The 12,205-nt window shown below is 37.4% G+C and overlaps 2 protein-coding genes across 2 annotated transcripts in view; one reads left to right on the forward strand and one right to left on the reverse strand.

Annotated features, from left to right (window-relative positions):
- The window catches only part of ATP10D (ATPase phospholipid transporting 10D (putative)), a 111,188-nt gene extending 104,381 nt beyond the window's left edge, over window positions 1-6,807 (forward strand). The window contains exon 23 of the mRNA XM_011362811.2: window positions 4,961-6,807. Within this exon, the coding sequence (XP_011361113.1) occupies window positions 4,961-5,318 (358 nt within the window). The 3' untranslated portion in view covers window positions 5,319-6,807. The remainder of the gene's footprint in view (window positions 1-4,960) is intronic.
- An 825-nt stretch (window positions 6,808-7,632) lies between these two features.
- The window catches only part of CORIN (corin, serine peptidase), a 220,577-nt gene continuing 216,004 nt past the window's right edge, over window positions 7,633-12,205 (reverse strand). Inside the window, exon 21 of the mRNA XM_023532241.1 lies at window positions 7,633-9,637. Within this exon, the coding sequence (XP_023388009.1) occupies window positions 9,455-9,637 (183 nt within the window). The 3' untranslated portion in view covers window positions 7,633-9,454. The remainder of the gene's footprint in view (window positions 9,638-12,205) is intronic.

Raw genomic sequence — 12,205 nt, forward strand, 5'->3', positions numbered from 1 at the left:
ATATATGGCATTATGTGTCACCTCCCATAGTTAGATTTCTTTCTGTCATCACATATTTGACCCCCTTTACCTCATCTACCTTCCCTCTTCCCTTTCTTCCCCTCCCCTCTGGTAACCACCAGTCTGTTGTCCATGTCTATGAGTCTGTTTGTCCCGTTCCTTTGTTGCATTTAAGTTTATATCCCACATATAAGTGATATCATGTGATTTTCAACTTTTTCTTCTGGGCTTATTTCACTTAGCATGATTATCTCAAGGTCCATCCACATTGTCACAAATGGCAGTATTTCATCTCTTCTTATGGCTGAGTAATATTCTATTGTATATATGGAGCACAACTTCTTTATTTAATCATCTGTTGTAGGACACCAGTTGCTTCCATGTTCTGGCCACCATGAATAATGCTGCTATGAACATCGGTGTGCAAATATCTTTTCGGATATGGGTTTTCAAGTCTTTGGGGTAAATACCTAGTAGAGGGATTGCTGGATCATGTGGTAGATCAATTCTTAGTTTTTTGAGGAACATCCATACTGTTTTCCATAGTGTCCATACCAATTTGCAGTCCCACCAGCAGCGTATGAGGTTCCTTTTTCTCCGCATCTTCTCTAGCACTTGTTCTTACTTGTCCTGTTGATAACAGCTATTCCAACAGCTATTGAGATTGTATCTCAATGTTTTGATTTGCATTTCCCTAATAGCTAGAGATGTTGAGCATCTTTCTTTTTCATATGTTTGTTGGCCATTTGTATGTCTTCTTGGGAGAAGTGTCTGTTCAAGTCTTCTACCCATTTTTTAATTGGATCATTTGGTTTTTTTGTTATTACTGAGTTGTATGAGTTCTTCATATATTTTGGATATTAGGCCCTTATTGGAGGCGTTACTTAAAAATATGTTTTCCCATTCAGATGGTTGTTTCTTTACCTTGTTGACAGTTTCTTTTGCTGAGCAAAAGCTTTTTAGTAGTCTCGTTCATTTATTTTAGCTTTTACTTCCCTTGTCTTTGAGGTCAAATTCATAAAATCCTCTTTAAGCCCAAGGACCTTGAGTTTAGTTCCTTTGTTTTCTTCTATGCATTTTATTGCATAGAAGGTCTTATATTTAAGTCTTTAATCCATTTTGAGTTAATTTTGGTGTGTGATGATAGACAACAGTCTAGTTTCATTCTTTTGCAGATGTCTTTCCAGTTTTCCCAGCAGCATTTATTGAAAAGGCTTTCCTTTCTCCACTGTATGTTTTTGACTCTTTTGTCAAAAATTATTTGCCCATATAAATATGGGTTTATTCTGGACTCTTAATTCTGTTCCACTGATCCGTGTGTCTGTATTTCTGCCAATACCATGCCGTCTTGATTATTGTCACTTTGTAGTATAGTTTGAAGTTGGGCCTCATTCTTAATAATGCCTTTTTTTTCTTATAAATATTCAATCCTGCTCACTACTTTCAGTCTCAGTCCCTGTCCCTGTCAGTGTTAGCAACAGTTTTGGTAGCATTTGCTCAGATTCCCCTGGGGCTCTGTGGTATTCGGTCTTGGAGGATATGGGAGGAGGGGACCTCTTGGTTAGGGGATCGGGGCTACGACTCAACTTCACGTTTTGCAACCGCGGCTGGTAATAATCAACTGTCGCTTCTCTGCTGTCCCCACTACTTCTCTGCTTTCTGCCCTGATCCCTAGGCACCGCCGTTGTGTGGAGCTCACAGCTCTCCCATGCAAAACTGTTCAGAGAATTCACTGCACTGCTAGCTCCAGCTGTGAGAGGCAGCTTCTTTGTTTCTCCCAGTCCACCACCTGACACCCGGGGTTCTGTCCTGTGGTAGCTCTTATGTGCAGATCTCTTGCTCAGATGTGCTGATGTGCAGGTCGGGTGTTTTTTGTTGAGTTTTAGATGTTCGGCTTATTATTATTTCAAGGGGAGAGATCTGTGGACATCTCTCACTTCACCATGTTTCTGAAGTCACCCAGGTTTGCTCCTTGAGGCTATCCAAGGACTTATCTTTTCATTCTGCCATCTCCTCAGGGTGTCGCCCTCATCTGCATGATTGAAAATGAGTCATCATCAGCATATCTCAGTCCTTGTCTGCATGCAGGAGGAAGAAAGAGAAAATGGAGAGCAAGCAGCTTTTCTCTCTCTCTCTCTCTATTTTTCTTTTTGTAATAGCATACCCCAGAAGTTGTACACATCACTGCTCATATTCCATTAACTAGAACCTTGGTCTGTAGACTCTGAGTGGCTAAAATCTGTGGATTTCTGAAAGGAAGAAGAGGGATAATGTGTACTGAGGGACAAGTAACAGTCTACTGCGATCTGTAAATAAAACTGTACAACTTCCCTCCCTTATCTGGCCTCAGTTATCCTTCTCATTTTAGTTTAACTTCATTTCTATTATGGCTTGGGGTGGAAATGGCTATAGAAGTTTGTAGCTATAGATTTTTTTTAAGCTCTGTTGGAGTACTTTTTTATGGTTTTATAAATGTTTAGCTAAAAACACTATAGCAAATAGTTGTTCTATCTTTTTAAACAATGGTGATTTCCTCTTATTCTCTAACAGGGTTGACAGACTGTGGCTCACAAGCCAAATCTGGCTTGCTGTCTGGTTTGTAAACAAAGTTTTATTATAACATAGCCATACTCATTAATTATATATTGTCTATGGCTACTTTTGCTCTCTTAACAGCAGAGTTGAATAGTTCTGAAAGATAGTCTCTGGCTCACAAAGACTGAAATATTACTACTTAGCCCATTGGGAAAAAAAGTTGGCCAGCACCAATCTGTAACGCCATCATAAGGCACAATGGTCACAAACCTTTGCTGCTAATGCACATCCCTTCTAGAAGTGCATTAAAAAAACCCACCTGAGTCGTTATATGGTGGTTATCATTGTATACTTAACGATATCACTGTTGAACTGAGATATTTCTGTAATTTTCACTGTTATTACCAGCTTTCAAATTAAAAACACTTACAAGATGAACTTGTAGAATCCACGAAGGGACATTAAAATTAGAGCCTTTGAAATGTCATTCAAGAGTATTAACTGTACAATTCTATCTAATAGTGTTGTGGTAGGCTAAAATATGACCCCCTAGAAGATATGTATGTCCTAATCCCTGAAACCTGTGAATGTTACCCTATGTAACAAAAGGGACTTTGCAGATGTGACTAAGTTAAAGATCTTGAGACTGGGAGATTATCTTGTTATTATCTAAGTTGTCCTTAAATGTAATCACAGGTGTCCTTATAAGAGAAAGGCAGGGGGAGAGTTGACACAGACAGGAGAGGAGAAGGCACTAGTTTCCTCAGCCATAAACTGAGGAATGCTCACAGCCGCCAGGAGCTGGAAGAGGCAAGGAGTAAATTCTCCTGTAGAGCCTACAGAGGAAGTCTGGGCCTTCTAAAACCTTGATTTGGGCACAGTGAAACTGATTTCAGAATCCTTGGCCTCCATAACTATGGGAGAATAAATTTTTGTTGTTCTAAGTTCTGAGTTTATGGTAATTTGTTATAGCAGCCATAGGAAACAAATGTAGGTTTTGGTACCAGGAAAATGGGTGCTGCTGTAACAAATACCTAAAAATGTGGAAATTGGCTTTGAAATTGGATAATGGGCAGAAGCTGGAAGAATTTTGAGGTACATCATAGAAAAATACTGGCCTTCCTTAAATAGACTGTAGGTAGAAATATGGACATTCAAATTCCTCCTGGTGAGAATTTCATAAAGAGCATGGTAGAGAAAGCTTATATCATCTTAGAAAATACATATATCATCACAAACAGAACGTTGCTAGAAGTGTAAAAGTTAAAGGCACAGATGGTAAAGACTCAAAAAGAAATGAGGAATATGTTATCGAGAATTTAAGATAAGTGGATATTTGCAATATAGTGGCAGAAAACACTACTGTTTTGTTGGAAGCAGAATTTGTAAATGATGAACTTGAATATTTAGCTGAGATTTCCAAGCAAGGTGTTGAAGATTTGGCCTGGTTTCTTCATGTTGCTTATTGTAAATGTGAGAGAAAAGAGAAAAGAAGAACTGGTAAGCCAAAAGGAACAAGATGTAGGAAATCCTCAGCCTATCTAGATTTTGAAAGTTACTAAAATTAGGAGATTAACTGTTAGGGGTGTGCTCTAGAGAAAAGGCCAAGAATGTGGCTGGACGACCTTTTGCTAGTGCTTAAGAGATTAGACCTGTGACTCATGGATCCCCTCAACCATCTCTGCAGCCACCAGGAGAGAAGATGGGATTATACAGAAAAAAATCTGTGGAGGAGCCTTTTATCTAATGGCATATATCCCCATGACATACTTTGGCAACTCAAAAGGTTTTTGAGAATGCTGTAATAGCATAAACACTGTCAGCTTTAGGACATTAATAGCTGGCATTTTGTGAACACTTGCATGTGCCAATACTGCCTGCTGTAGTTTTTTTTCCCCCCTCTAATTCCCTTCCCCACCCTTCCACCCCTGACCTACGGATGTTGCCATCTCTCTTTTTTAAGAACTAGATCTCTGAAAGTGGGATGTCTCCTCCCACACGCTTGTGGCGTGCACCCGGGGCTCGGCGCACTCAGGATATGGTCCATGGCTCCACCTGGGGCGTAAACCCAGGACCTTCTGTGTGTAAAGCAGACGTGCTAACCACTACACTATGGAGCCGTCTCCTGTAGTTTCTTATTTAACCTAACATTATGCCTGTGAGGTAGCATTATTGGTATCTCTACTGTTATAGATTTTATATGTTAGTTATTTAACAGGGACTTAAGGATACTCACTTTTCCTTAAGTGCTTTACAAATATCAGTTTATTTAATATTGTTATCTTCTTTTTTTATCTTGTTTGTTCTCTCTCTTCAAGGAGGCAAATGGCCACTAGAGCCTTTTACTTTTTTTAATTGATGAGTATTTTTTGTCCCATGATGCATGTGAGATGAATGTAATTCCATGATGCTTTTTGCAACCTAGGTTTATATACCGAGTTCTTCAGGGATCCCTATTTCCATCTCCAATTCTGAGGGCTAAGCACTTTGACAGACTGACTCCAGAGGAAAGGATTGAAGCCCTCAAGAAGTGGAGAGGGGCTGGAAAGATGGGTCAAGTGACATCTAAGTATGCTGAACACTCAACTGCCAAGTCAGAAAGAAGACCCATGTCTGGCCCTTCTGATGTCTTTGCAATGATGTCAGCAACTTCCTGTGCTGTGGAGCAAGGAAACGTAACTATATGTGAAACTGTGTTAGACTCAGACTACTCTGAAACTAAGACCTCAGGAATGACTGGACCCTCAGGTTTAAAAAGCAGGATATCCTCTTTAGATTTGTAAGTATTCCTTCAGGTTTGGAAGAGAGACTTTGAAGAGGCACCTCTACCAAGCAAGAAGAACTCGGATTCTCCCTTAAAGGACATGAACATTTTACTGGGCTTGGAAAAGCCAGTGAGATAACCTTTATTGTATGTTTATAGAGACATTTGTAAAAGAGGATAGAATTTGACCTGGACAGAGTTTGGGGAAGTTAAATATATAATTCAGAATCAAATGCTTTTATGAAACTTTTTGGATTTTGTAAAAGCATTTTAATTGTCTTAGATATATAGACATTTTCAAGGGGATTCATTTGAGATGTAGTTATTTTACTGTGAAATCTCAGCTTCCAGAGAAATACTTTAAATGAGCAGACTCCAATCTGATTTTCTTTATTAAGAAAAAAAAAAAAGTAGTTTTAGATTGTTTAGTTAGGACTCAGAGATTTCAACATAGAAAAAAATGTTATAAATGGTTAATTTCCAAAGAAAAAAATCCCAAGAGCCTTTTAAACAACAGTGTACCTACTATAAGATAATAATGGTACTATTTAAAATATAGTTAGTGATTATTAATAGCTTTTTATTTCCAATGGGGAGATGCCTTTGGTCTTCTGACCAAGGATGTTAGGCATACCGCTCTGGCCATTCGAGTGTGTTCCTGAGGTGGAGCCTTCATTGGGAAGGGGCAGGGGATGCCAGGGTTTCATCAGGTAATGGGAACATGTTTCTCTCTCAGCTTCCAGTCAAAGGGATACCTTTCTTGAGGTCTGCCTCTGTGCACATGTTAATCAAGGGGAAAAGGCCATGGCTAAGGCAGACAGAATCAACTGAGCCTATGGTCAGTCCATTTGGCAATTTCCTGTACTCTAAAACTGACAATAGCCTGATCAGAATGAGACAATCAATTTCAAAACAATCTTCAGGAGACCATTTGAGGGTTCATAGATTTTACGATACCATGCAACTTTTCTGGTGTTTTAACTTCTAAAAATGAGATATTGTGAATTGAGATTAATACAGGTGGTTCTCAGGAAGATTCCATGATGTTCTTAGAAAAATTTGTTTAGGACATTTTAGGACCTGAATGTCTATAGCAGGTTAACTGCTGTTGCAAATCATGTGTGCTGGCTTTAGTCGGAACAAAAAAACTAGTTTATACCAAGTAAGGCCAGATTATGTGTTCTTGTTGAGTTCTTTTAAAGTTCCTTATCTGTTCATCTGAAAATTATCAGCCACAAATCACCCAGAATTTCCTTCATGAAATCTCCGTGTCTATATCAAGGTTGTCTTAATGACTATTAAACTGTTCTCAGGGCTTAATCTTCTACCTGCTGCCTATTGTCCTGGTATACCATTTTTTGTAGGCTCCTGATATTGTTGCAAATAGTGTTTTATATAGACTAATTTTCAGAACTTTCAGAATCCCACGTGGCTAATGGAAGTGCTTTACACTTCCTTATGGGTGTTTTTTAAATAAATTGTTTAATAAATAACGTGTACTGAAAAACTGTCTTCACTCCTACAGATACTCATTGAATCCAGCTATAATTGGTACCAAAACTTAGAAGGAAAATCCCAAAATATGACTTTTAGTAGAATATTGTGACTTTCTTCATATGTAGAAAATCAGTGCTGTCATATCATCTGTCATCCTCTTAGCAGCTGACATTCATTCCCTGAGATCATCATCTTCTGATAGATATATTAAGTAATAAATAAAGGGTTAGAATCTAAGGATAAAAAAGAATGAGATAAAAAGACTATAAACATAAGGTCATTCTCCAAAATGTGAAGTATCTGTACATGTGAGTAAACAGAAGTCTTGAGTGTTCGTACTATGGGGCCACAGTCTCTCATCCACAATTCCGAAATCCCAAGAACTCTGAAAACTGAAAAATTTTTCATGAATTGGGCACAAACTCTGTGCCCTAAACATATGCGAAGCTGTTTATATACTCAATATAATTTTCATATATTTTGCTACAAAAATTGTATTTTTTGCATGATGCTAAAGTGTGTCTTTAAATTTTTGAAAAATTCTAAGTTCTTAAACACATCTGGCCCTCAGGTGAAAGAGAACTGTGATCTGTATTGAGTCTTAAAAAGGTCTCACTTACAAGCGAATAACTCTTTTACACAAGTTACCTAAACTGATGTGATCTGTTGCATTTTGGTAGGCAGCATATTTCACCAAATTTTGGGGGACCCAGCATTGTATTATTGCTCCTAGTAGTCAAAAGAAATTGACTAATACACATTTTAGGGGTATAATTTTGCCTCAAAAGGCTATGAAAGAATTGGATCAGTTTCCCAAAATGTACTCTAGACATTAAAGATCCTCACACTCTTACAGGGCTAGAGTACTCAACAGTGATTTGAGACCATTAGCAACCTCTAATTTCAGACTAATCAAAGAGTCATCTGTCATCTAAAATAAGCATGTTCCTGTGAGAGTAAGATATAAGATAAATTCGACGGGCAGGAAGCTGGGTGCCATCTATTTTAGAGGGAGACAGTTTCCTAGGACTTACTATCCATGCTCCATATCCAACTAAAACAAAGATTATGCCGTTTTATTTGTATTAGTGGTTATTTAAAGTAAGTATAGTATGTACATTTCACTGAGCATAAGTTGAGCAGGGCTAAAAGTTGTTTAAGTATATACCTACAACTATAACGAAACTGACATGTTCTTAAACTTTCATACAGTTGTGATCAAAATTCAGTTGCTGGATTTTACATTCTCAGTAGGTTTATACAAACTACAGAAGAAGATATAAGCCTAAAAAGTGTCAGGACAACTTTTTGAATTTCAAATATGTGGGCACATAAGAAAATAGTACAAAAATACACGTATAAAATTGCAGTCTCTAAGTGGGATGCTGAGGCAGTCCAGGTGCTGGTGGAGGTCAGTAGGAAATCTTACCTGTTCAAAGGCATTTGGATGTGGCAAAATGGATGGCCTGATTAAATCAGGTATATGTGAATATTTGTGTTTTGAAGCTCTTCGGTGTGGAAAAATACCTTAACCACTAATTAAGAAATTGCTGTGCATAAAGTGATCTAGTGCTTAAAAGGCATCTTTAAAACTTTGTTTTAATTATCGATGGGAAGAAATGGCAACACCAGAGAGTAAACATCTTTCAAGGAAAATTGCAAAATGTAATGCAAAGTTTTCCTGTGCTTTGAGATACATTTCTGTACTTTTTTTTGGAATGGACAGACACAGGAAAACTGGAAAATATTTAATTGGGGGTGGCGTGCAATTTAACTTTCTAAAGAATTGCATCTGTCCTGTCTAAAACAAGTTCTCCTTTGGTGAAGCTTAATCTCAAATTCATTGTCACATAGGCAGAACAAAATATTTCCTGTGAATATTTTCCTAGTTGTTGAAATCTCAAGGTGGCCAACCGATATACTGAACAAACCCCAGCTATAGGAAGGTTCTGTGGAGACTTTTATACCAAATTACAATCTTGATTGAATTCAGAATGGGCAATCCTATGATGTCAAGTGCTAATACTGATGTCTAAAGAGCTTTGCATTTAATGTGTCCTGCTATTTTAGTTACCTATAAGGATGTTACTTGTCTTTTACTTCTGACGGTCTTTCATTAGTGCGCAGAATTTTGCAGACTTTAGAAGAGTAATAGTAAATAATTTAAGCATGTAAATTATCTTGACTTTTAATAAATCAAAAGCAAGTCTTCAATGTTAATATTAAAAGTTGCCACTATGTTATTGTACTTAAGAAGCAAAAGCTGGCAAAGATTAGTCAACCTGGATCTCAATGTCCCTTTTGTGACTGGATAAGAGGGAACTTTATAACCTGTTACCTTAGCGTCTTCATTAACCTAACTCTCTCCACAGTTGATAATTTTGTGTTAGTCGATGTTAGGCTGACAAAAGAACAATATATGCTTTGCTTCTTAAACAAAAACAAAAAAATTTTCATTGAACTTAAGATAGAAATAAACTTGGGGGAAAAAAACCTAAATTACATTAGACTAAAACAAACATGAAAATTTGCAGTGCACTCTTGAGCATTCTCGTCCACGGAAAGTTCTTCTGTACAGTTCTCTGCAGGAAGCTCTCCACAGTCAAGAAGGCCACGTTCTTTGAGTGTCGCTGGCAAAGTTTCTGATCATCTTTGGATTTACTTTAGGAGAAAGGTGTGAATGTATATTTGTCTCTCAATCCATTCGACAAAGTATGACACATTGCTATAAACTCCAGGCCCCAGGACTTTGGAAAAACAGACAGAGCCCCATGAAGTCAGACCAAATAATGTCCACTGTCCTCCAGGCTGCTCACAAACAAGAGGTCCACCGCTGTCCCCCTGTAATGAATAGCAGTGGATGTTAGTCACTAGTATTTCAGAGTCCTAATGTTGTCCATATTATCCTGAGGATACAATAAACCCAAATCCAGCTTAACTTTGGGAAATTTCAACAAAGTATTATTATCAACCTATGGAGGAAACATGCTTTTCACTATACAAATGGAACTTTCAAATGGATATTTTAAACTCAATTTGAAAAGGACAGTGATTTGGCAAAGGAATATATTCTTTCTGTGAAATCAGAAGACATTTTTTAGATATTTCTCATACTTATCAAAATATGTCATATTTTTAAATTTATTGTATCACTATTGGTTCTCTCATAATTTATTCTTTAAATTTGATCCATTTTACAAATGTAGAAAATACCAAAAACGGGATATTCGATTTTCTTCCCACAAAGCAGTATAGAAAAATATTCCGAAGTCACTACTACTTTCAAGATTCTTGCTATGAAACGAATGCCTTAAATAAAGCACGCTCAGGGACCACTTACTGCATTTCTTAATAGTTTTCAGTACCACTTCAATTAGCATACTTGAATAGAAAACACCATATAAGAATTATTTGAAGTATTTTATTTATAGGCTATATTTTATCTTACATGCACAGAGATTTTCATTCTTAATATGTAAGTTTAAGTGTCACAATTTAGTTTATTCAGTTCTTTTGCATACATATGACTTTATAGATGTTAATGTTTGCTGCATTTGAAAAGATCAGAGTAGGTCAGAGAAGTGTATTCTCCACTGCCTCAGAAGAGATCTAGAAAATAAGGAAGTATGTGAACTCATGGTGAAAATTTACGAATATTCCTTGCCTTACAAGAGTTTCAAACTGGAAGTATATCTGCGGTCATTCCCACTTGGCAATGTTGGAGAATAAATAATAATCATGTTTACTGATGCTCTTCTAAACACTTTCCCTGTATTAGGTCATTTAGTCCTTATGAAATCCCTATGAGTTGATATTAACAATAATAATTATTATATCCATTTTGGAGATAATGAAACTGAAGCACAAGTTTATAACTTGTTCATTGGCAGAGCTAGGATTTGAACTCAGGCAGTCTGGCACCATGACTCCAACTCTATAACTACTGAGATATCTTGCTTCTTAGAAATGTTAGTGAAGATGACTGAATTTCAATTTTGCTGTGTGCTTTTGCGGAAGTGGTAATCTTTACGTTCATAACTTACCACTGCCATAAACCTAAATAAAAAGCATAGACCTTGCAAGGGACTGAATATGTTGTTCTGCTCAAAAGCCTAATTGAATTTTTTAAAGCAAAATTTACTGGAAATATTTTTATTAGACATAACCCACACATATTTTCACCTCCCCTTATATAAAAGAAATGTGAAGATGCTAACTTATTTAGGTTGAGCTAGTATGCCAGAGAGTGATTTAAAATGGAACATGTTTATGGGTCAGCTCTACATTTCCAGATCGGAAATTTAGCCAAATAATTATTTAGCATCTACTCTTTGCAAACACCATGCTAGAATCTGCACAGATGAAGAAGTCACTACTTTTGTTCCTAAAGGCCAAAAGGCCACTGGGTAACAAGAATATCTTTACATGAAAGCAAAATCTAAGGGCTATAAATAAAGGTGTCTTCAAAGGAATGAGTGATTTCTTCCAGCTGGAGAGGAACAAGAGTGCCTTCCTAAGATGTGGGTTTGAGATAGGCTCAGTGAGGCAGCAGACCTTTGTAAGGTAGAAAACAATAGGTGAAGAAGCAGCAATTAAAAACGAAAGGGAGAATACAGCTGAGGCACAATTTGGTCTGTCTTTTTGGTCCTATTTCCCTCTTAGCACTATTGGGCTTTAGGCCACAGCTTGTGTTTTGCTCCAGCATTGATCCCTTTGATTTTCAGGCCTTAACAAAGGTGCCCATGGCTTTCAGTGTGTTCCATTAATAAGGAAGATAATGAGAGATTCCGATGAACAGTCTTGCTCCAGACCTAGTAAAAAGTAGCTTTTGTTTGTTTTGTGTTTTGTTGTTTTCTACCTGGGGTCATGTTAGAGAACCTCTGGTATGCATTTGAGATATCCACAGCACTGAATTCCTACTGCTGTAGAAGCTGGCATGACTTGGTTCCCATGAGACCTCATAATATGAACATGCCTGTGCCTGTGTTGTGCATAGCCTTCAATTTTCTTTCAAGGAGAAAGTTTTCTTCCTGCCCCGCCCTTAGCAATTACCAAGAGATAAAGAGACACTACTTTTTGGTAGAACACCAAGACATTCTGGGGGCAGGGAGAAATGTGTTCACATTAATCATTGCTAGTAGGATAGTATAGCAGCCCAAAATGTGGATCCTGAAGCCAGACTTCCTGGGTTCATATCCTCACTCTACCATCTTCATGCTGGGTGATATGGGGTAGATTACTCAACTTCTCTGTTCCTTTCTTTTCTTGATCTGTAAACTAGGAAAAACAATGGTACTGCCGCAAGGAGTGAGTGTAAGGATTAAATGAGTAATTATACAGCATTTGGAAGAGATCCTGCAACAAAGTAAGCACCGACTGATAGATGTTAACATTTGTAAAATTACTATT

This window comes from Pteropus vampyrus, unplaced genomic scaffold, assembly GCF_000151845.1.
Source record: "Pteropus vampyrus isolate Shadow unplaced genomic scaffold, Pvam_2.0 Scaffold79, whole genome shotgun sequence".
Lineage (NCBI taxonomy): Eukaryota > Metazoa > Chordata > Mammalia > Chiroptera > Pteropodidae > Pteropus > Pteropus vampyrus.